The 26,884-nt window shown below is 29.5% G+C and overlaps 2 protein-coding genes across 2 annotated transcripts; both read right to left on the bottom strand.

Annotated features, from left to right (window-relative positions):
- Positions 1-210: 210 nt before the first annotated feature.
- Positions 211-4,169, bottom strand: LOC101209032 (myb family transcription factor EFM). The gene is made up of 4 exons (XM_011650368.2): positions 3,679-4,169; positions 2,283-3,047; positions 1,697-1,773; positions 211-990 (listed from the first exon to the last, which is right to left on the bottom strand). The coding sequence occupies exons 1-4, from the start codon at positions 3,935-3,937 to the stop codon at positions 502-504; spliced, it is 1,590 nt and encodes a 529-aa protein (XP_011648670.1). The 5' UTR covers positions 3,938-4,169; the 3' UTR covers positions 211-501.
- Positions 4,170-16,088: 11,919 nt separating this feature from the next.
- Positions 16,089-20,703, bottom strand: LOC101205802 (probable inactive receptor kinase At2g26730). Its single transcript, XM_004139284.3, has 2 exons — positions 19,114-20,703; positions 16,089-17,128 (listed from the first exon to the last, which is right to left on the bottom strand). Exons 1-2 carry the CDS (start codon positions 20,405-20,407, stop codon positions 16,461-16,463), a joined length of 1,962 nt encoding a protein of 653 aa, XP_004139332.1. The 5' UTR covers positions 20,408-20,703; the 3' UTR covers positions 16,089-16,460.
- Between the last annotated feature and the right edge of the window lie 6,181 nt (positions 20,704-26,884).

The following is a 26,884-nucleotide window of genomic DNA, read 5'->3' as shown; positions in this document are numbered from 1 at the left end:
TTTTAAAGTTAAATTAGAATTACTATAAAAATTGGATCTAAGCTTTTGTTATATCTACAAATTCATTTACATGCTAGTACTTTGATTTGAGTTGATGGGTATACTTACAACTTCTCATGAAAATTACATAAAATGTTGTCTAGAGAAAACAAGGATTTTAATACAAATGATGATATAAAGATAAAAGAAAAAGAAAATCACACAATAAGATTTAGGGGGAAAAAAATAAAAACAAACAAACACTTGGGCACTTTTATTTTTATATTATATGCCCTCCCATTACACTTTCTTCACCATCATCAAATATTCTTTTGGTTCAAAAGTTAATAAGAATTAATTAGAAATTAAAATGACATACAATTTATAAGAAAAAAGGAAAATTAGAAAAGAAAAAGTCTCTCTCTCTAAGATATATATATATATATAAATATATAAAATCTAACTCTTAAAATTAATTAGTCTAAACCTCTAATCACAATATAGTTAATTACTTAATTAACCTTAGAACTTGAGTGTAATTTCACTCCCATTGCTCTCATCTCCGGTCTCTTGCCGGAGCGCCGCCAAGTTCCCTTTTCTCTCTCCGGTCCCGCCGTTATTTTCTCCGCCGCTCTCCACCTTCCAGCTGCCGCTCTCCGACTTCCCACCATCCTCGATGCTCTCCGATCGGTCACCGTTTCCTCGGCCGTCTGATTCCGGGGAGCTATGAGCCTGAGCAGTGGCGGCTGCCTTGTACATGTGTAGCTGCTGGTGCAGTGCGTGCTGGTGGTGGAGCTGGTGGTGCGGCAGTGGTGGCGGTGGATAGAAATCTTGGTGCACCGGTGGTGCACAGTAGGTTGTGGGATGAGGTCCGTATAGGGCCGCTGCTCCACCGTGGGCGGCTGCCGTGGCATACTCCGGTGGAACCCAAATGCCGACTACCAGCTGCGGCGCCGGAGCTCCGGCCGCTTGTGGGCTTGGACTTGGTCGCCTTGTGTGCAGCCTATATTTCTAATGTACAATACCAAGAAAAGAAAAGAGAAACAAATCAACAATAATCAATTATACTTTCAAACTCAATATTATCATTAAAGTTAGAAAACTATTTGATTCTTTTAACCTATTTTTCGTTATAGTTTTCTCAAAATCAAAATTCAATTTTGAAACATATAGCTTTTAAAATTTTGGTGTTAGTTTCATAACTTGACTATGATTGTCAAATATCTTACGAAGAAAAATGAAAAACATGGTAGATAAATTGTGATCACAAATAATAACATCTAAATCATTATCGAATGAAATCACTATCCTACAAATTTAGTGTCTATTGTTTCGAAGAAAAAAAACAAAATTTAATCTTAATAAATAATCTTTATATAACTTGAATAAGAATTTTTCTTAGAATGTAATTATAATAAATATCAATTTGGAAGAATAATAATTAAACATATATCAATTTTTTTATAAAAAACTATAAATATATTAAAGTTTATAATGATAGACTCTTGTAATTTAGGGATAATAGAACAATATTGGTAATATGATCTCTTTGTAGACTTTTCTATATTTATAATTTTTTTTAAAATGTTACTACATAGTTAACTATCCAAGAATTAAAATACTTTGAATTCGTAACTTAATCGAACTTATTTATTTATTTATTATATATGTGTCAATGGAAGCATATGAAAACATTTACATAAGAAAGAGATAGAACCTGCAGATGGCTTTTAACCTCATCATTGGTCAAACCGTCAACCTTCATCAACTCCCTGATTTGCTTTGGGGTAGCAACTATTTTTTTTCCAAAATTAAAAACAAAGAACAATTCTTATCAATTCATAAATATATGTTATAAATAATAGCACCAAAAAAGAAAAGGAAAAGGAAAACATAAGTTGCCAAAGTATTCTCATACCCAACCAAAATTCAAACCCTAAACCCTAAACAACCTTTCCACTCTCTTCCACAATCAATCAAAATTAATCTCACTAATTTACAAGGAAAAATACAAAATTTGTACAACAATTACGAAGATACAAACGTTTATATCTATCCATATCGATATATCTTTAAAATTAAAATATCGACATCCACAATGGCTAAACTTAGCTAGCTTTGATAACAATACCATCCACCTTTGAATTTCTTTATCTTTTGGTCAAAATTAAAATAAAAAATCTCAAATCTAAAAAGAAGAGATCTCACATGAAAATTCAAACAAAAAAAATAAAGCTCAAATAGGAATCTCCCTAAAAACAACCCAAATTAAAGTGCAATTCTTTAAAAAAAAATTTACTCACCTTGTGAACCACCAAGCATTTGAAGAGCATTGACAAACCGCCGGTGCAAATCCGGGGACCAGCACCGTCTAGCTTTCCGGTGAGTCTGATTTGTAGAGTTGGTTGTGTTATTATTATTATTAACCACCACAGTCGAATTATTATTATTGGTAGTATTACTATTTGTAATAATTTGTCCCTCACCACCCAAATTCACTTTTCCGGTGACCAAATTACCCTTTTCTGGCAGGTGGTGATCTGAATTCCCACACTTATTCCCATCATTGTCACCAAAATCGGCAGCGGTCGTGGCGGCGAGGGCCAAATCGGGAAGATGAGAAGAATTAGAAGAAGTAGAATTATGCAAAATTCTATCTTTTGAAAATGGAAGAAAAGCTCCACCGTTGTTTTGATTGCTGTTGTTGTTTCTTTGAAGCTTTGGGATTAATCCAATTTGATGGTGATGATGATGATGATGATGATGATCAACAATGGGTTGTTGTTGTTGTTGTTTGGAAGAGGAAAGATTAATTGGTTTTGTTTCATCAATGATATTTGTTGAATTACTATTTGTTTGGCTCCAAAGTTGAGCTGATGTCATCCAATTTGCCTTATCAGAAATGTTATTTGATAAGGTTTGATCTGAGCTTTCTGAGGTTGTTTGTTTGAGTGGAATGAACTCTTCAAGGATTGGTTTTTGACTATTTTGATGATCATTTTCATCATTGTTGTTATTGCTGTTTACTGATCTGCACCCTTGTAGTTGTTGTCTTGATGTCTCCAAAGCTATAGAATTGCCAAACAGGGAGAAAAATCAATCAAATTTTGCTATACCCAAATCAATTTCAACATCAAAATTATTGTATTTGTTGTTTAATAGTGAATAATAAAGAGCAAAGCAAAGAAAGAAAGATGGAAGATAATCGAGAGGCTAAAACGACCGAGTATAATTCAACTTAATTATATCAAATATATACTATCAATCTCGATATTAAAAGTTTAATCTTCATTATTCCACATATTGTCAAAAATAGTATTAGAAAGAAAAGCAAACAAACAAAACAAAAACAAAAGGGGAAAAGAAGAAAATTAATCGTATCCTAAATTCCATCTTAAATATTATACAAAATTAAAAGAAAATCTAGAAAAGATAAAAAAAAATTAATTTTTATTTTTAGTTTAAAAATTAAAGTGGTTAGATTATACTATTAGTATGAAATTCAATTGTTCCTAAACTCGTATTTAAATTGTTCGTTCGTTCTATCACTATATAAAAAAAAAAAGCTTCAAATTCTATTATGATCGAGAGATGAGAAGCTAGAAATTGACAAAAGAACACAAGATAAAACGAGAAAACAAATATAATATTTGACTAAAAAAACCCTAATCAACAAAATTAAGATGTTCAAAAGCTTACCGTTGGTTAAAAGTTGCATGCAAAGAGGAAGTTCACGTTTGAAAGCATCAATTTTGAGTCTTTCAGCTTCAAGACAAGAGAGCAAATCTTCAAGTTGTTGATTTTGTGATGAAGAATGATGTTGTTGTTGATGATCTTGATGAGTATGATTATTATTATTAGTAATTGCCACTTGATGATGATCTGAAACAAAAGATTTCAACAACATAGAATAGCTATGAGGCTTACAATCAAGGCTCAATTCAGGAGGAGATGGCATATTTTTCCTTATAGTATAACTCAAAATTTCATGTGAAAATGAAACCAAAAGAGAGCTAGAGATTAGGGTTTTTGTTGTTTTTGTAAAGAGGGGTTTCTTCAAGTTTGAGAGCAAAAGAGAAGTGAAAGAAATATATTGTTTTTATGAACATATAACAAAGGGATCAAGAGGGGAATAAAGAGGGAGGGAGAAAAGCAAAGGGGATAAAGAAGAAGAGTAACTTCTTGCAAAGAACAAAGGCAAATAACTAAAGAAGAAAGCTAAAAGAGAAGAAGAAAAAAAAACTTAAATGCTTTTAATTTGATAGAAGGAATCAAGAGAGTCTGACATTAGAGGGATCATGTGCTTAGGGTATGGTTTTGGAACCTTTGAGATATCTCTCTCTCTCTTTTTCTCTTTGTTTGTGAGAGATGAGAATTCAAAATCACTAATGTAAAGTATATGATTCTTCTCTCCGATGCGATAATTATACCAACATTAACGCATCAGATCCATCAAAACTTTGCAACTAAACGTGTTTGGACTAGAGTAGCAGTACTAAATTGACTGACCATTCGAAAAGTTTCTATACAAGTGTTGCACCCTAATTAGCACATATACCAGTACTAATGAACTAAATTTTCCTTAAAACGCTACAGTTGAGCGTGTTCGGACAAAAGCAGTAGTTGAATTGAGTGATTCATTTACAAGTCCTCATGTTGCACCATTGTAAAAGAAAAAGTATGATTCTTCTTCTTTCTTACAATTTGTGCCTTTTTTTTTCTTCTCTCTTCTCTCCTTTTCTTTTTTGCCATTCTTTAACACACTTTAAGAGCCCTTAGCTTAGTTTCAATTCTTCTGTCTTACCTTTTTGATTTTTAACCAAAGGTATATATGATAAAATTATGTATATATTTATTCAATATTCTCTCTCTCTCTTCTCTTCTTTTTTATTTTATTTCTTCACTTTTTCACCCAAAGTTTCAAGTTGGCATTTTTCTAATGCATATCTACAAACTTATCCTATTTGTTTCTAATGAATTGAAGAGAGAAAGACAGCTACAACCCCAAATTAGACTTTATTTATATATATATATAGATATAGACACCAGCCTTCACTCCATATATATGTGTGTATATCTATGATCCCAACCCATGCATGCAACTTTCTTTTGGTTTTTAAAAGGCTGCATCCACAACTCATATAAAACTTTGTGTATATTATATATTAATGTACAAAGGTTTAGAATATTATTGTTCGATGTAATTTTTCTATATTTGTATATTATATATCATTTAACTTCAAACTTAAGTTAGTGTGTGAGAGCTTTAATAGCTTTTAGAGATTATATGATATCCCATTTGGGATTGTATTTTCAAACGTAAAAAGTAATAAGGAAAGAGAATTTTACTTTCTAAACACTGTTTGGGTAAAATACGTAGTTTACAAAATATATATATATACTTTAAATATTCTTAAATATTTGTTTTATAATAAATTATGTCAATTTAGTATTAATTTATCATTTATGTATAACTAATTGAAATATATTTAACACTATTTTAGTTCAGTTCATTTCATGAATGATTCACAGTCATGTTAATAATTATTTGAGAAGCTACGATAATTTTTTTTCCTTAAATGGAAGAGAGGAATCAGAGAATACACAGAGATGTCGTAACTAGGTTTTACAATAATCTAGCTCAAACCAAACCACACAAAATATATTATTATCTTTATTCTTATAGATTAATTATGTCCGTCGATCTTTAACTTATGAGATACTTAAGTTGAGAAAGAGAATATCTCTCATCTTTTACCTAAAAATTCACTTGAAATAAAAATATAATAAAAAAATATTGTCTCTAAGAAAGGAATATCTTAATTAATTCCAATTCTACGACTCTAAATGAAGGGGAAAACACAACTCAACTAAAAAAAAGACTTTGAGAAATAGGAACCCTAAGAGATGGGGAATCTTTTCAAGTTTGCTACTACTTTCTTTTTAGGAAAGTGGGAGTAAGAAGGTAACAAGATTCTCACTCACCTCATACCTTTGTTTTTAATATATGCTTTGTTTCTTTTTGTTGGATGAAAAATTTAGATTTGAAATTTGAGATATGATACAATATATGTTTTGGTCTTCTTTTTAACTTTCAAAAGTATAAAATAGGTTAATTAATTGATTTTCAAAAGTGTTGGAATGTTTTGGAATGTTTTGTACATGTTATTTGGCGGTTGCTTCATTCAAACGCTCCCAAAACCTATTTAGAATTCATATTTAACATATTATAAATTATTTATGAATATAATATTAAGAGTTTAGAGGCATTGCAAAGCCAACAATTCATTATGTATGTTGTAATTAACATTCTCACTAATAAGATTGTTCTTCTTCTATATGTCGTGAATTATGTAGTTAACACGTCGTTAGTAAACTATATGCAATTTTGATCATCGATTCTCTCCTCCTTTTACAATTTTTTTTCATATTCTTTATTTAGTGATTTCATAATCTATTAAGATTTTAAAAATATTTAAGGAACTTATCATAGCCACAAAATTAAAGGTTTAGAAAGTTGTTGGGTAGGAATTTTATTCTAATTTTAAGAATGTATCCTAAATTTTATATTAGGATTCACTTATTTATTAAAACAAAGAATACAAACAGCTGAGAGTAGACCAAAATATAGTATAAAAGAAATTTAAGTAAAAATTTATCTTTCTGTTGATAAAAGAGGCAATTATGCTTCAAGAACCTTCATTGATGAGTTCCAAATGAATTAGGGTTTTTTTTTTTTTTTACAAATCTTGTATCCTAAAAGATTGTAATGAAGAGGTAGAAAAGCAAGTGGAGATGCATTTCCATTTTTCAATTGAACTTTGAAGTATACTATTGTTAATTACTTCTTTTCCTTTCCTTTTTTTTTTTTTTAAAAAAAAAATCTCTCTTTCTAAAGTTCTTAGTTTAAAAGAAGATTTGGGAAGAGCACAACCTATCCTTTTCTATGTTTGTTAGCCAAAACCCCAATATGGGATGACATATATTATAATTAGATTCCCTCTTTTGCCTTACAAATTGTGTACCAATTCCATAGTTAAAAAATGAATTATTGAATTGCCTATTTGCTCATATTAACTGTGTGTGTGTGTGTGTGTATGTATACACAAATTGTGTATAATATATAGGGAGTTGCCCAACGACGTACACTTCAAGCCTTCCTAAAAAATTGAAGCACTACAAAGCTAGACCTAATTTTTGTCCACTTAAACTTCTTACTCCGATTGTACCTTTAAATCATCATATAATACTCAAATTGTTGAGAGAGATTAATGCAAGGGGCTAATTTCACCTTGATTATGCTCAATGCCTACAAACGTAAAATACTAGAACGATCCTAAGTTAAACGAGACGAGATCATAACGATACTTTTTAGCACTATTCATATCTCTTCTCTTCAAAATACAAATTCACTAACGTTTGCACGTGCATAAAAATTCACAAAGTATATATGTTTTCCCCTAACTATCTGGATTTTGCCATCAAAATGGTCATAAAAATGCATATGGATATGTTGGAATTGTTCTGGAAAAAGTAAGAAAGTAAGATTTTGTGTGTGGCAAATGGAAAAGGTTGCTTAGAGAGAGAGAGAGAGAGAATGCATCAAATTCCTTTGGAGTACTGAAAAAAGAAAACACCAAAATGAAATGATGATTTTGGTTCAACTTTCTCAACCAACTCTTCTGCTATAAGCTTCCAACTCTCAACTTTTCTCTCTCATATTTTTAGGGTTTCTTTAATTAGGGTTTGTGGGAGAGATGAAATAAAGAGAAACACTCTTCCTCGTCATGACACGTGTGCAATTATTCTCCCTAAATCCTTCCTTCTGAATATCCTTTCTGTCTGCATATGAATTATATATAACATATTTTGAAGTAATAATAAAAGAATATTCTTCCACTCAGCCCCCATATGTTTTAAATATTCTTCCAATTAACTTTCTTTATTATCCAAACAAACCCTTCTATTCTACCATTATTGCACACCTTTACTCTTAATCCTTTACGGTAATTAAATTAAAAATACCACTTTTGTCCCTTTATATTTTGAAAATTTTTAAATTAAATTATTCATACAAATTATCTTTGGTTCAAAAGAATAGATAACATCATATACGACAATATAAAGAAAACTCGATATCGTAAGATTCGCAGAAGAAATAAATTAAGAATCACAAACAAAGGATTTAGAGAATATATTTTCTTTTTTCTGCATAGCACAATTTGGTTTATAACATCAACTATATAGCCCACAAGTGTAGCCATCGCTGGCTTTTGTGAAAGCTTAAAGAATATTTCTAACAAATACAAAATATATTTTTCTTTGGACTAATCCATTGAATATGGGTTTGAAATTCTTATTTTTATTTGTTATGTGTTCATAACTAATCAAATTCCAATAATAAAGGTATAATTTTGATGTTAAAAAAGAAAAATTAGGTTCAGAATAATAGAATCTCACTTTTTTCTCATCCTTCGTATATCTTTTTTTTAAAACTTTAATGATAAGTATCTACCACTAATTAAGAATATTTTTCTGTTTTCCTTTTTTTTTATATATATATTTATTCATATTTATAATATGTATAAAGTATTTTTTTCCCCCATACTTTATCTTAAATTATAATACATACAATGTGATTGGTGTTTTAGCAGAATCTCTCTATGGTTTTCAACTTTCCAACTAAAGCTTAGCTTAAAAGCCGCAATTGGGCAAATGGAATAAGTTTTGTACCGATGTGTTCTTATTAATTTTCTACCAAATATTCAATTAGTTTCGAGAGTTTATTATAATGTCACATATATATATATATATATATATATCACAATACAAGTTTACTGTAATGTGAAAAATTGGTGTAATATCTTTTTCTAGTACAATAAGAGGTCATGAGATTTGAACTATTGATACTAACATGTACAAATGTTAGTTGATCTATATTAATTTTAGAATTGACGACACATATCAAAATGTTATATTTATGTTACACTATAGTCATGTTTGTTTTTCGATAATATTTACTACAAATTGACGAATAGTAGTAAATAAAAGAAAAGAAAAGAAATTGGGTGGTTTTAGCAACCATTGAATAGGTTCCCCTATTACCTTAAGAAAGTTGACCAAAAGATGTTTGTGAAAAAAAATGGGCATCAAAATTAAAGAACAATTAGCTAAGGGTGGAAAGTGGAGAATTGGAATTAGAATCACTTTGGTCGGCCTCTAACTCATCTTAATTGCAACCAAAAAAAAAGATATCCGAAATAATAATAACAATAATAATAAACAAACAAATAATTTTTTTTAAAAAAAAGTACATTTTTCAAAGTGTTAAAATGAAGAGAGGAATTTTTTCTTTATTTTTGTTTTCCTTTTTTCTTCTCTCTTTAACCAAAACACTAAAATTAGATTCCTACAACTTTGGTCATGACCTTATTAATTGCTTTGTAGAATCAATTCAAATGTGAAATTAACCATCTTAAAATGTGTCAATTTCTCACGTCAAACTTTATGCAATAATTTACACAATATTAATTCTTTTTTTTTCTTTGTTCTCTCTGGTGAAGATGTGGGTATATATCTGTTTATTTTGTCAAATCATATAATCACTTCACATTATCTTCATTCAAGATGATGATCAAGTTTTGTACTATATAATATGTGATATTGCGACCCTAGGTAACGTTTTTTTTTTCTTCTTATATACAATATTTAGGGTGTGATCATATCCACGAACTTTAAGTTTCTATCGAACAAGTTTTTAGATCTGTAAAAAAGACAAATAGATTAATAGATATCTAGATTTTTCATATTTGTGTTTGATAGACAATTAAACTTTCAAGGGTCGATTAATGAATTCTCTAAACTGATTTCACGTTTTCTAAGATTTATGAATCTGTTGGATGTAACATTAAAAGTTTAGGTATCTTATTAGATATAAACTTTATTTGTATGTGTGTCTAGTTGATTTGTTATATTTTTAAAAAAAAACAAAGTGTTAAAATTGTAAGAACCTATCAAGGTCATCATAAAAACTTTTGTTTATTGTACTCCTGTTTCATCATTATGTTCTTATAGCTCTTTCCTCGTTATATTTCGTTGTGCAAGTTATTCTTCATCCATTGAATACAATACGGTAAAAATTATCACAGTTTAGGGGAGTTTAATTTTTAAATCATTGTTGTCGAGAGGGGATTCTTAGTCTTAAGGGGAACCTATGCAGATGGAAGGTATGTGGATCTCACATTCACTTTGGGAGAGCAAGAAACATTTGAGAGGGAGTCTCACATTTAAATTAAAAAGAGCCCATGTCATAAATGAGTTGAACTTTAGCTATGTGAGTCATTGTAATAGTTGAGTATAAAGTACTACGTTGTAGACTATATCTAACTCTTTTATATTAGTGTATTATTATAATTTATGGGTACACTGTCCTCCATATGTAAATGTATATAGTTGAACTATAGGTTACGAACTTGTGTATCTCTTTTTCTATTTACTTGTTATTTTCTTGCTACAATCGTTGTCTGTACTTTTCATTTGATATTCGCGGTTGCGTGACAAATCACCTAAGTTCTTTTTAAGTTAGTGCACCACATATAAAAGAAAAGAAAAAGTTAGAATTTCAAGACTAAACTTGTTTTATTTTACTTCAATATAGAAATTGCATTGATAGTTGATGGGCTAGTTGGTAAATTCGCCTATGTTTATATAGGCTGTTGCTCAAAAGCCCACAAATGGGGTGGGCCATATGAAAGAGATAAAGACATATGGGCCTGGGCCGAAATTATTTTGGGGCGATCAGGCGAGCCCACTTTTTCGATTGAAATGTGAATTTTGATTTGTATGTTTCCAAGGTTATTAATTCCTAACCACCAAACATTAAGTAACTTGTAATGTAGGCTTTTCCTAAGACCATTGTTTGGTTCAACCAAAATTAATAATCTAATTAACCAATAAACCCACATGGATTATTGGTGGTAATTTGGTAAGTTGAGAAGGACTAAAGTTTCTAATAATTGAAATTTTTACTTCCAAGGAAAGAAACTTACACTTTTTCCACATGGCTTCTATTCCACTGATTGGCTAAGAAAAATGGAATTCCTTTAGGATATGATTATTAGGGCTTTAATAATTCATGCTGAAATTATAGATATCAAAGAATAAGGTAATTGATTGAGTAGCTCATGAAAAAGCTTTTCAAATTCATTTAGGCTCCATTGATTTGTTTGATCATTATTTTTAGTTTATGGTTTAAAAGACTAAATCCTATATTATTTTCCACTTCTTAATTTAACCCTATATTATTTTTAGTTTGGGTAGATTCGTCAAATTTTTATGTGTGATTCCTAAAACATTCAAATTTGTATTTAATTAGTAGGATTTTTTTTAAGTAGACCAATTTGTTATACATTAGATTTGAATTATGTGTAATAGAATATATTAGACTTTTAATTTTGTGTACTGTCTTATATATTTGTAAATTGAAAGCTTAAAAGCTTACGGGGTTAATCCGGCAATTTTTGAAAGTTTACGGTAAAAAAAATTGATTTTTTTAGTATTTAAATTTTGGGTATGGTGTTCTTAAAAGTGAAATATTCTTAGGTTAAAAAAAGATAACTTTTTTATCAAGCCCAGATTTCAATACATTAAGAAATAGAACCAATAATGTATTTTTTTTTGTATTAGTGAACGAATCAAATAGATTGAATTAATATATGAGATGAGAGAATCAAACCTCTAACTTTAAGATTGATAGTATAATTAATTTTACGTCATTTGCATTATACTCATGTTGATAATATTTACTGTGTTAACTAGCTAAAACCAAAAGAAATTAATAGAAGAAATTGATAGAAGAATATGTAAACATGGAGAGAGTTCTAAAAGTGATTTTAACGGTTGGTTCTATAAAAGAAGTGTTAGTACAAAATAATTGAGTTGTCTAAATTTAGGGTATGAATTTTTGTGATAGGGAAAGGGCAGATACTTTAGAAAGGAATTTATTAATTAATGAATATGGAAAAAAAAGAACTTTTACAATAAGGTCCCCTAGATCTATAAACTATTTTGGCTACAAACTATATATATATATATATAGTACTATTGTCGGATATGGGTTGCTTAAAAAATGGAACATCGTCGTAGAATAATTGAAGTTGATTTGATTCAATCTACCATTCTTTAGGTTACTTTAGTCTTTAATTTTTTTTAGATATCCGTGAACGTTCGAACTATACTCATTTTTAATAGTTAAGGAAATATATATTTTGAGAATAAAGTTGTTTAGTAATTCTTCTAGTTACATCTAGCTCCTAACAATTTAAGATGATTAGAATATTATTTAAAAAAGAAAGTGATTATTTTCGACTTAGTGTACTTAAAATTTTTTATTTTATATATAAAATATTGACTAAAGAATTAGATATTCAAAAATGACATTTTATCGTAAGAAAAAATAATATGAACTATAAAGAGTACAAATAAAAGTAAGTTGTTTATAAGCATAACTTTTTTTAAAAAAATCAAAGTTAGGTGTACATAAATTAATTTTGTGACGGCCATATTTTAAATATCAATTGGACCACTAAGTTAGGCCAATATAATCAATTTGTTTTCGTCCAATTTAGATTGTTATCATTTTCATAGTCACAATCAAACTAATCATTTTGAGATTTCTTTTTAAATCAATTTAAAAATAAGTGGATCTAATTTTATTATTATCTTTTTATTTCATCACATTCTTAACAAAAAAAAAGTAAGAGTTTGAATAAATATATAAAAAAGAAATATTAAAAATTTGTAAATGATACCGATACTATTTGATATTCAAATAAAAATTAAAACAAGTAAAAAACATAATCACATTTCGTAAATTTCATTTGTTGACAACTCTAGAAGACATCATATGAATAACGTAGATTCGATCAATCGAGAAGTTTGTGATTCGAAGAAAGAAAACAATTTAAAATATATTAAATTATTTTAGGTGAATATATATATAAAAAAAAATAGAGAAAATAATGTTTTAAAAGAAAATTTAATAATAGAACGAAAAGAAAAAGGTGAATGGTGGGATCCGACCAAAAGCGCGCGTGCAAAAGCAAGAATCAACGGCCACGATGTACCGCTCGTCAGGTCGCCTTCCCATGAGGAAAATACTTTTTTATTTTTCTTTTTTTTAGAAAACCACCGTTTTAAATGCTTATATTTTTCAATTTTTCTTCCATTTTAGTCATATTTTTAAGAATCAACTGCCAAATTAGAATCTAAGAAATATTAGAACAATAGCTGTTTTTTCTTTGTATTAATCTTGTAATTACTATTAAGTAAGTTTTTGGATCATAACCAAATTTATTAAATAAATTTTGAAAAAAACTTTTATGAATTAGTGAATTAGTTATTCTAACTACAAAGCATGTTATGTCATAGGTACGTAAAGTAAAAGTTAAAAGTCAAGTAGAAATCAGTGTTTTTTTCTTAAAGAAGATATTGTATTCCAACAAACAATTAAAGTAATTTAAGTCTTATATGTTGAAATAAATTGAATAACAAAACAAATAGATGAATTTAAGCTTTATGCATGAATTGTTTGATTAGACATAGTATGTATAGTGTCTATAAGGTTTGGACATATGGAGTTTAGGAGTGAATCTAATGGGTTGGAGGGCAGCGGGAGAGACGAGGAGAGATGCATGGGGTGGTCCACGGTGGGGGGAGCCAAAGGCTGACACACACAACCACTTTGGGGTGAGAAAAAGTGAGCCAACTAGACCCAGGCTGTCGACCGGTCCACTGCCTCCAATCATGGAAATGATTTTCGCACCACGTGGCGATCTGTCATTCCACTTTTGCTTTTCACTCACCTTCAAGTTTCTCCAAATAATGGATAATTATTTTTCATTTTCTCTAAAAACAAATAGTGTTGAATTGTAAGCAAAACCCTAAGTTAGTTTTTGGTAACGGTTACTTTTTAGCGTTTTTATGAAAAAAATCAATTTAATAGACATCGATATATTTAGTGTAAGTCTAGGGAGTCTTAATCACTCTAACTTTATACTCTTTGAATATCAATAATAGTCATCTAGATTCTGATTCAAGAGTCTCGTACTTTATATTTTCTTACGCATTATATCTCTGTTGAGTTATTTTTATATCATTTTAATGAAAATGTAGATATGTAATCTTCTATTGGTTACCTCTTGTTTTATTATGTCAGTATTTTTCTAATGTTTTATATGAATAATTGATGTGATCTAATATTTTTCTATCCAATTATTTGTACGTTTATTTAGGATGCATATACTAGCTAGGGATAATGTTTGATATTTGTTCTTTTTGATAAACGACATATTAAATAGTCACAACAATTGCTTTTGAGAATTATCATTCTAAATTTCAAAGTATAGGTTAAAAAATCCTAGAATATCTCGGTTATGTTATTTCGGGTCCAAATGATTAAAATCTAGTGGTCTTCATATTTATGCTATTAACAATTTTATTCTTAAATAATATATAATATGATATTTTTTACTCTCATTTCTCTCGTTTCTCTCAATGAACGTAACTACACATGTTTAGTGAACTATGTAAATTTAATTATGTGTTGATTTTCTATTTGTTTATGTTTTTTTTTTATTTCTTTGGTATATTTTTCTTGTCGATTTTAAAATATATCAATAAATAAATATAAAGAATATTAAAGTGGACATATATATGTAAATAACTTATTGTTTAAATTTGATTGAACATGAATATATAGAAGAGAAGAAAATAAGGGTATATAAGAAGGTTGCTAGGGTTACATGCCCATGTGCCACTTGATAGAAGAAAGTAAAAGTACATTTTATCTTTTCCAAAGTCAAATTTTAGGGTACAAATAATGTCCTCATTTGCTATTTGGTCTCATTGCTACCTCTTGCATGTAAGAAACATGAAAGTATTGCTTCTCTCTTACCTACGAGAAAAAAAAAAAAAAGTAAAAGGTGGAAAAAGGGTATTTTGGGTAAGTTAAGCATTGTTCGCTGATATTAAGTACGACCATGTCTATTATGAATTTAAATTTATAGAGATAGAATCATAGAGTGCAAGTTACTCAATTTCTAGTATATGTATTGTGCATTTTGTACTATAAATTATTTAGGTTATATCGATATATTTTCTTGAACTTGGTATTTTTAGTTTTGTTATAGTTTTTGACACGTTAGAACTAGTGAACAAGGAATTAATATCAATGAATAAAAGAAAATGACTTGTATTATAATGCTCAAAGTTAAAACTTGAGTGCCCTAAAGAAAAAAAATTGACCTCAGTTAAACCAAAAGTTTGAAAGTTAAACATTTGTCTTTACCAACACATTTAAAATATTGTAAGATGTATGTATTTTCAGAAAGATAACATCACCAAAAATAAGGATAATTTAATTAAGTGCTTTTTTCTCAACTACTTTTTAATATTAAGAAAGATTCAAACAAACCTATATGCTTTTTTTTTTTTTTTTTTATCATTACTAATTAGATTATTCAAACAATCCATGCATGTTGTTAATTATCATATCATATAAAACAATATTTTCATTAATTAAACTTTAGCATAAATAATGAATTTGAGTTGATCACTATCACTTTTGCCACTTTAGCAGCTACCCAATTACTTTAGATTCTCAATCCCTTATAAATATCACACACCCACTAACAATATTACTCAAACATTTATTTATTTTTCATAGTTTATAATTAATAGTCTAATGTATTATTTTTCAGCTACATTATCACGCTTTTATAAATGTTTTGCACCAAAAATTAGATTTTTTTTTTAAAAAATATTTTAAATTTTAAATTAACTTAAAAAGTAAAAGTGTGTCATAAGAACAATGAACATGAAAACTATGTCATTTTTGCCAGATCTCTTAGTTAGTTATTGTAACTGTTTCTATTTTTACCATTAAGTCAATATACGATAGTTAAGTTAGTGTATAGTGTGAATTTTATTTTTCTTTAAAATGAGAAGCATGAAAATGAGTGAAATTTAAAAGTGAGGTGCGTTCAAAATAATACTCTTGTTTATATTGATTTATATGAATGAAAAGAAAGAAAAAAGAAAAACATTGAAAATAATAAGAAGGAGAAATTAAAATAAAAGTAATTATAAAAACCTCAAATGACCACAAGGTCAATTCCCAAGTTTTATACAACCACCATGTTCATCCCACATGAAACTTTCCCCCAAATCACTCCTACAAATTTCTTTTTTTTTTTCCTCCATTTTTGTAAAATCATTACATAACTAAAAATAAACAAAATAATAATAATAGTAAAACTTGAAGAAATACAAATGGAAGATTTTGACCATTTTACCCTCTTCAATCAAACCCTAAAAGCACTTTTAATCCCATTTTTTTATGCACCAATTTTGAAGAAGGGCCCCCACAATATTTCTTTCTCTCCCAAAAGAAAATTAACAACTCTTTTCCCTTTTTGCCCTTCCTACGGCGTCACTCCCGGTGGAGTTCTAGACTCCGCCGGTGGCGTATTCACGTCTGATCCTTTCGAAGGCTCATCGGAAGACTGACGCAACCCATCATCCGTCTCACTTCTATGACTACTCATATCTTCGATCATCCGTACAACTTCCGGCATCGCCGGTCGTTGATCGGGAACCGTCGAAACACAGGACATTGCAATCTGCAGCAACTGAACCATCTCTTCTTCGATGTTATGGAACCGCATCAGCTCCGCGTCGAAAACCTCTGCCGTCCATTCTTCCCGGACGACGGATTGAACCCACCGTGGAAGGTCGATTCCGTCCTCACCGAGGGATTGTTGGTTGGGGGCTTTTCCTGTTAGGAGTTCCAGGAGGAGAACTCCGTAGCTGTAAACGTCGGATTTGAATGTGACCTTTCGGGTTTCGACGACCTCCGGTGCACGGTAGCCGGCGACGCGATTCGGCGGTGTGGCGGTGCCGAAAAGTGGGTTTAGACCGAAATCGGAAATGCAGGCGTCGTGGTCTGGACGGAGAAGAATGTTGGAGGATTTAATGTTGCCGTGAACCACCTTGCCGGTGAGGTGGAGATGGGCTAATCCTCTTCCGGCGCTTAGTGCTATTCTCATTCTTGAATCCCAATCCAACGGCGTCCTCCCGGAGCCTCGGCTTCCTGTGACATTGAAAATCAATATAAACACAATTAGTTTAGATTTAGAGCCATTCAAAACAAGAAAAAAAAAAAAAAGGAGAGGTTATTTTCTATACATGACAAAATATCTCTCAAACAAAACCTAAATGATTATCTAAATGAACTAAACTTTTGAGTTTCCTAATGTTGAACTTATAATTCAAAAGTAGGACTAACAAATATGAATAGGTTTAAAGGTAGAGTTCATTTAGGGAAATATTGAAATTAAGGAATAAAGTTGAGATTTGAATTATGGGGTTAACATCTTAAGTCAAAGCAACCGAAAGCCAGATCTTTACTAGAAGCCACTTTTCCAATGTCATTTTCTTCTTCATTAAGACGATGTATGCATAGGATTCATAGGAGTGGAAATGAAATTTAATGACATATTTTATTTCCCTAAGAATTTGATATAGGAAAAGAGGTGTGGGGACTTTTGAGCAATTTATCATTATTTCAGAAGTGGGCAGAGGCAAAGTGAGAACCTTTGTTAAAAGCCTCAACCCAAGGCTTCAATTATAAGTTTAAAGCAAATCTCAAAAGAAAAATAGATGAATAAATAAACATACATATGTCACCAACTTTAAACTACAAAAAATCAACACTGCAGTGAGTGACTCTTTTTTGTAGCTTTCTTTATTCACAAGCCATCTTTTCTCCTCTTTTTCTTGGGTCATCTCATCATAGAGAGGGTTAAAATGGTAAATAGAGAGGGTAGAGTTCAAATAATAAATGAAAGATGAAAGAAAGCTGAATGTCTCAAAAACTAAAGAATGTCTCTGTAGTAGACAGAGTGGAATTAAAGGAAGTGCACTTTTTAAATAAATAAATGCATATAGAAAACTACTCATAGATATCAAATTAATGTGGAAAATTTAATATAAAGTATAGAGTTTTTGTTAATACTTTTTGTCCATCACTACATGCTCATAATGTGAACTCTTGAACAAAAAGCCACCCCATGAGCTGTCACTCATCTCTTTTCCTTTTTCTTCTCTCTATCTATTATTCCTTTTTTCTTCTTCTTTTAAATTAAAGTCCTTTTTTCCTTTTTTTGCAAATTAAATCAAGGAACATATGGTTAAATAAATATAAATGAATTTTGTTCCTACTCTATTTCCATAAACAATTTCTTTTTAAAATATAAATAGGAAACATAAAAACATACCTATAGTGAATTATTATTGGATGAAGTTAGGAATACTCCATCGTGGACATAATATCATAGTTGGTTTTTAAGGTTGGCTTAGAAACTATTTATAAAATAAACAAAACCTATCAAATTCTATATGGCTTGTTTATGCTATATTTCAATGAGTGTTTGAATCTCAATCCTATCTAATCTCTTTTGTAAAAATAATTTTGAATATATATATATATATTTGCTAGAAAAATACTTAAAACCCATATGGGTCACATCCCAAAGGTTCAATGTGGTCAATAGTTACTAACTTTCTCAAGGAACAATGCAAGCATTGGAATCAAATAATTAACATAAAAGTTTTTATTATTAAAAAAACAAAAAGATTACATTATCAGTCCCTATACTTTAGGTTTATTACTATTTTTTTTTTTAATTTGGTTATTTGAATAATTGGAATGGTTAGTATTTTTAAAATTAATTGTTAATTCTATGTTATCATTTTTAAGCCATGGTAAATATAACAAAATTCATGCCTAATATAATAGATAGAGTTTGTACGAACTCTTTAGGCTTAATCTAAATTTTACTATATATACTAATTATTTTCGATTATGTTATATTTGTTGATTGGATGGAGGGATGGATATATTTTGAAAATTATATATTTTATTTTTAAAAAATAATAAAAGAAAACTAATAATATATTATTAAAATTAAAATTAGAAGGACCAAAATAGAAAGAAAAAAAAAACAGCACTCATAGGGACTGAAATGAAAATAAAAAGAAAAGAAAAAGAAAACAGAGGAGAAGCAGAGTACTGACCGTGAAGGCTGGCCGACAAACTTCCGGTGGAGATATAATCATAAACAAGCAATTTCTCATCTTTGGAGAAGTAAAAAGCTCTTAGTGGAACCACATTTTCATGTTTAATTTTCCCCAAAATCTCCATTTGATTCTCAAATTCCTTTTTCGTCACCACCACATCCTTCAGCCGTTTCACCACCACCGTCGTCCCTTCTTCTAGCACCGCCTTATACGACGTTCCGACGCTTCCTTTCCCCAATACCTCCGCCGAAGCCCTCAACAAATCCTCCAAATCAAAGTTGTAAATCCCACCTTCGAAAAACACCAGCTTGTTCCTTTCCGTCGCCTCCACTGACCCTCCGGTAATGTCGTCTTTCGACGACGATGTTCCAGCTTCCGCTACTGGAATAGATCTCGCTGCCGTTCCCACCGCCGTTGGTGGCTTTGGTGATTTCGTCTGTGTTTTGTTGGACCGGCGACGAATGCAGAGGATTAGGATGAGGAGGAGGAGAAAAGCTGCGAAAACGGCGCCGATTACGATTCCGATAATTGCTGCCGTGGAGAGTTTTTTAGATTTTTTGTTGGATGGTGGGGGGATTTGTGATGGAGATGGAGAAGGAGTTAATGGGCTGCAAGGTGGGAATGGTCCGCCGCAGAGATCTAAGTTTCCGGCGAAGGAAGAGGCGGGGAATTTCGCTAAGGAATTCGGAATCGAGCCGTTGAGTTTGTTGTTAGAGACATTGAAGCTTGTTAAGTTAAGGGCGGAGATATTCGGGAGTGAACCGGAGAATCCATTGTTCTGTAAGAAAATCCCACTCAAGTGAGTTAGATTGTCAACAGAAGCCGGAATCGGACCGGAAAATTCATTCGACGACAAATCCAGCCGAGTCAGCCGAGTCAGCCGAATCAAGCTCGACGGAAACTCTCCGGAGAAAGCATTATCCTGAAGATACAAATTCCTTAGCATTACCAAATTGGAAAAATCCGATGGGATCTCGCCGGAGAGACGGTTGGAACGGAGACTGAGAACTCGGAGCTGAGTCAATTTCCCAACTGTATTAGCCGGAATCGATCCAACAAGGCCAACACCAGGCAAACGGAGAGAGTAAACAAAGGACTTACTTGAATCACACTCAACGCCGACCCAATTACAGACGGAATTAGAAAGATTCCATTGAACCCGATTGGCGTGAGGAGTTTTAGAGAAGAAATCGAGAAGGGCTTGTCTATCCTGAGTCGGCTCCGAGTTGACCCACTGAATCACAAGTAGAAGAAGAAGAAAAACAGAGCAAAGAGAAATTGCAGTAGCCATTGTGGATTCAGAGAGAGAAAACCAAAGGGGTCGGAGGAATTAGAGAAAAGAGATGGATAGTGGTATTGTATGGTGGTATTTGAGAAAACCAAAAATGGTTTGCCGGTGAAAAGCCATGAGAGAGAGATAGAGAGAAAGAAATGGGTGAAGTGAGAAAAAGGGGGAAGAGGGAGGTTTTGTAGAGAGAGAAAGAGGATGAATGGCCCACGAAAGTTAGAAAGGAAAAGGAAGAAGAGAAAATGGAGAGTTGAGAGTGGCAGAGAAAACCATTTGTAAACCTTTCTTTCCTTTTTTCTTTTAATTTTTATAAACTGTTGCAGTGAAATCAAAGGAAGAAGATGAAGAAGAAACACAAAACCCTTTCTTTCGTATGCATCTTTTCCTCATCCCCACGCGCTCTTCCAATCGTGCAATTTACTCATTGTAGAGCTCACAACTACGGACTTACCATAGGTCTACAGGAACTCCAACCCTCTCAACTTCAATGCATTTTTAGATTACTATAAAAACAAAGACGTTCGAGTTATCGACTATATTTGGCACCGTGGTATAATTCTCTAACCTTTCTCAATAAGAAATGCAATAGGGTATATCACTCTTTGTTGCTCAACCAAGAAGAAACAACTCCACTTATTGTCATTATCGTTGTTGATGATCAAATTGATTCATAAAATTTTAATAATTTTTAACTTAGTTACAACAAAATACTTTCGTTATAGATGTGAACCTCTAATTTTTCATGTTTTAATCCTTAACTGTTGATAAATATTAAAATTAAAATTTCACAACAATTTTAGATAATATTTGTTGAAATTTTGTCCTCGTTTTTTTGGGTAACATTTTTTCTAATGTTGAAGGTTTATAAAAATTATTATTTACACATGATTTTTTTTAGTACACATGATAGATTCAAGAGCTATATCAATTACTCTCGAGCTAAGTTCACTTTTAACTACAAATAATTTCATACAACTAAAAGTATACTTCGAATTGCAACTTTCTATTTTATTACAACAACATTTAAAACAGTATGTATAATAATTTATACTATTAGTTTTTTTAAATCAAAATTCTGGTGGAAATAAAAGTAAATAACAAAATTTGTTAAATTTATATTATAATTATTCATTATTCATGAAATATTAATTGATAACCAATTGTCAAGTATGTTGTTTACATTAGTTGTCATATAGTTTTGTTTTTTCATTTTAGATTCAACAATGTAAAACAGCTCCTCCAACCTCCATTCCATATGTAGAGATAAAATCATTAGTTTTCTTTTTTTAATATGAAAACAACATCTTATTGTTTAACTATATATATATATATATAATCAATCTTTTCATTTTGAAATTCCAATGAAGAAAAATTAATAAATTTTAAAATTTTATTCTTAAGATAACTCAAGATTTGGTCAATTGTCCTTCCTTTTCCTCTTTTGTTTTTCTTTTCCCTTGCTGTCTTAAGGTACAATATATTAGAGATTTTTTTTTTTCGAAAATAGAAAATTTTCACAAACTATTTAGAACAAAACCATTTTTTACAATTCTCACTAATTTTTTATTAATTAAGAAAACTTGTCATGAATAACACAAAAAAATAAAATTATTTATAAAATATAGTAAAATTTTGGAACGAGAGGTAGAGAGAGATGAATTTTGCTATTTTTTTAAATTTTCTTTTATATATTAATCTAGAATAAAAACAATACATATAAACATTAACCATTTATATATATGAGAAATTATTATAAAAATGAGTAAAATATAACAAAATTTAAGATACTATCTATTTAGAAAATACAAAAATGTCTCACCATACAATTATAAATATCAGAAGGTATGAATCCTATAGAGCATAATCCAAATATTAACAATCAAATATCATTTTAAAAAAGAAAAGAAAAGAAAGGAAGTGGAAGACACGCGCTGGGGGTGGAGATTAGGATTTAGAAAGAAGAGGTGAAAAAACGGAGTAAAAATAACGGCCGTCATTTTTCTAATTTTATTATTACTATTATTAATTGTGTAATAAAGGGTTTGCATATCATACACGTTAGGGCAGTGTGGGCCAAGCCAGATCTGACGGTCCCCATTGCTCCATCATATGTTTAATTCCGTAAATCTGACCACCAACCCGTTTTTACGTATAATTAACTTGGGCTAATTATCCAATTTACAAACTCTCACTTTGATTATTAGTAAACGCAAAATTAACCCCCCACCTTTGACTTTTGACCCAAATTCATTATGTTCAAAATATTTAAAATAATCAAGGATTGTAAATTTAAATTTAATAGTTAATGAAAAACAAACCTTTAACTTTATTTCATTATTTAATTTTGATGAAATCATAAACATTTTGAAGTCATTAAATCACTTCAATGTTCAATTTTAAATACAAACTTCATATTATTATGATTTTGAACAATGAGTAATATTTTTTAAGTAATTTTAAAATGATAAAATGATTTTAAACTATTAAAAAACAACTCCTAAAAATATGTCATTATTCATCCTAACAAGACATTGATTTTTTAAGTGTAAGTGAACCAATTAAATGAAAAGCTAAACACTTGACTTTCAATTAAATACAAAAGTATTCTCATATATATATATATATAAGTACAAGGGTTAAAAAAAAAAAAAGAATTATTCTTCAAGTCTTATATTAAGTAGTTCAAGTTGTCTATATAACAACCACTAGAATAGTCCTTATATATCTACATGTATTGTAAAGAAAATGAACTTTTTGTTTGTTATGTTATCATTAGTATCAAAATGTAACATGTGAAGTTTAGATTGGTAATGGTGTATGTTACCTGTATAGCAATACATAGATCATAAAGTAAAATATTAAATCATATAATATCATATCATATGTAAATATATATATATATATATATATAATAGTATATAATTAATATGATGGAAGTAAATGATCCCAAATGGAAGAATGAGGCATATATTTCTGTCTTATTACAATGTTTGCAAATGCCAACAAATGGACTACCAATTACTCTAATATTATTCAACTTCTTCCTTTTTTCATAGCCACCTTTGTATTTGTTTGTATTCTCATTTTTATTTCATTTATTTGTTTGGGTGAGATTCTCCTTTGATCTTATTCCTCTCCCCCTCTCTCTCTCTTTCTACTTCATTTTTTTTTTTTTTTTTGTTTATTCTAATTATCTTTTAATTTCTATGCTTTATGTCATGCTATTAAATTCCATTTCTTCCCCCAACACAGATATATAAGTCCTAATCAATAATACTTTACATTGCATGGTTAAAATAAATTGTACTAAAGTTAATTCATCTACCCAATGAGCAAGTACAAAGATTTGAACATATTATGAACTTTTAGACTACGATATTCTTATGCAATATTATGTGAAGATAAATTTAATATAATTATATCATAAAGTTTGAACGGATCCTCTCTATATATACAACTTACTTATGATAGCTCAACTTACATAAATTTTATCGTTGGATTTAGATTCTCTTAGTCTACGTCTAATCTTTCTTGAAAGATCTTCTCCATTGATATATATAGAGAGCATGTATTAGAACCCATTCCATAAAATGATAATAAAGAAAGGTTTGCCCTTCTGGCCATGATTTAAGCCCTATGGAAGAAATGATACTGTTTTGCTATTTTTTTTAATAAAATAAAAAATAATATTATTAATAGTTATTATTACTTTTGTCAAATTTTAAATTTAAGAAAGAAATGGACACCTTTTATTATTATTATTATTATTATTTTGTTTAGAGAAAAAGGGACCTACATAAGCTTGATTAATTCTATTAATGTGACAGGTGGGATTGATTATTGTTGTTGTCTATAACTAACCATATTGGGACAAGATAAGACCCTAATTTTGCCTATAAACTAATTATTTCACATTATTAATTTGTGTTTAAACAAATAGAATTTTGGAGATGTATATTCTTTTTCTAATTATAGTTTAATTCTGAGAAAGTGACAAAGTGAGACAATGTGTATTGTTATTTGAGTAATTTATACTTATAATAATAGTCGTTGTGATAAATGATTGAGAACCAAATGATATAATCGACATACGTAAAAGAGAGACGATAGAAGTAAACAAAAATATAAAAGATATAACAAGGTCTTGAGTCAAAAATAGTAACCTAGACCGATAATGGAGTAAGAGGGTTAGTTCGGATCAATATATATACCTTAAAAATCAACATGTGTGATCTTAGTCAAAACTAAGGCCACCTAGCAAAATAATTAATTAAACTAATATAATGAGGAATGACTTAGTGTATTCCCGACAAAAATTGGTCCTAGGGGAAGGTGCTCGTGCTTGATCAAGGTGGAGGCTGACTCTATCTATACACGAAACAGGGCAATCATTTTGACTAGGTCGTGAGATGAAGAGTTAATCCTATAAAGTTACTTCGCTAAACCCTAATCTATATAAATACGTACGTCATCATGATCGTTTCAAAGAAGATAAACTCATTCTAATAATACTCAAATTTCTCTATTTATCAACACACAAACTTCTTGACATAAGCATAAGAGCATTTGTGGTAAAGGCACACCATAATGACGTATATATCATCTCTATACAAAATATTGGAATGGGTCGATGAATGTGAAAGATAAAAAAAAAGTTATATTAAACCTCGTTTATTTTAATATAATCTATGCCAATTATTATATTAACTATCTCTTGTTTATTTATTTAATGTGAATTTAGATAGAAATTTTAAAATAAAAGTTGATTATTAGTTTATTAAATATGAAATAATCTTTGAAAAAGACACTTGAAATTATTATCTCTACTTGTTTAAGACCACACATGATGAAAAGGATTGCATTTTGGCCATATATGATTGTCTTAGCATACAACAATATATTTCTAAGTCAAATTCTCAAATTAAATCATTGCCATAAATGTAAATGTGCAAACAAAAAAAAAACTTATATTATTGTGGAAATACATACTGAAAATTAAATTATTAGTTATATATAATAGTAATTAATTTTAGAAATTTTCTTTCTCAATCTTTCAAATTCTCATTTTTATCGGTAAATTTAAAAATTTTATTGTTATAAAATTAAATTGTCATCAAAATCAAATTAACATGAAATAAGTGGTAATTACATGTTAATAAAACAATATTACTGCAACTAACACTTCTCGTGAACAAACTTTTTTGAAATAATTTGATTGAAATTTTTTTTTAGTATAAAAGAGATCGAATTTAAAATGGATAGTAACCTAAGAAATGATTGTTTGACAAAACTTAAAGGCTTAGATTTTGATAATAATCATATCAAATTCTTCATGCCAAATTAAACACTCAATAGAGAACCTAATAAGAATCATAATATTATTATTAATCACAATATCTTTGTATAATCCTTCATGATGATGTTCAAGAATGTTTCATATCAATTTCCTTTGGCTTTTAATTATTAACAAAGTCAGAATACATAATAATATTAATTATTAACAAAGACTTTCTCCAACAAAAAAATATAAAACACTTATTTTTCTTTATTTTCTTTCTTCCACTGTCATTTCTAATATGAAAGGTGTGTATTTTAGTACAATATGGTGTGTTACTTATATTTTGAATTGAACTTAATTTGATTAGTCAGTAAATATAATTTGACCATAAGAACTGAAAATGAAAGATTAAAAAATTATCCATTCAAACATACTTCAATTGGTTGGATATCTTTTAGTTAGTCACATTGAACAAAGTTTTTCTTTTGGATCAAATACATAGACATCAAAGGGTCCACAACTTTCACATCATCACAAACCCAAGTTTGAAGGTTTTAGTTAATTTGCTTTTCCTTTGTAATTAAAGGCAGAGACAATATAACAACAACTCTACTACTCTTCTCTCCCTTATAAATTTAATTATTTCACTTTCCTATGATTTATATGAAAAACCATTTATTGGCCACGAGAATGATAATATAGATTTATCAAAACTTTGTGATTTGAAGTTTTATGTTGTCATATAATGACGTAATCTTATATCTTTTAAATCTTCGACTTTTTTCAAGTCGTGCGTTTAATATGAACATTATTATATAGAGAATTTGAGAAACTAAGAAATACATTAAACGATAAAAGAATTTGAGAGATTTATTCTTAAATTTAGTTAGTGCTTATTGACGGAGTTATATTGAGATTTGCTTAATACAAGAATTAAAGCTAAATAAATAAGATTAATTAATGTATAGTTTTAGAATATAGCTTTTAGTATAACAATAATGTTATAATTCTACATATATTTTTGACAAAATTTTTGTCTTACTCTCAAATATTTAATTTTCCAAATATATATATATAGTTGACATGAAACTTTTTTTTTCGCTTAAATTTAATTTTTATTGTTTAAAATCTCTTAGGGAACATTTTCAAATATAGATATTTTCAAATTCTATCAATTATAGACACGGGTGAAAGAATCTAAA

Source organism: Cucumis sativus, chromosome 2 (assembly GCF_000004075.3).
Source record: "Cucumis sativus cultivar 9930 chromosome 2, Cucumber_9930_V3, whole genome shotgun sequence".
NCBI lineage: Eukaryota > Viridiplantae > Streptophyta > Magnoliopsida > Cucurbitales > Cucurbitaceae > Cucumis > Cucumis sativus.
This window is presented reverse-complemented; position numbering and strand designations above follow the sequence as displayed.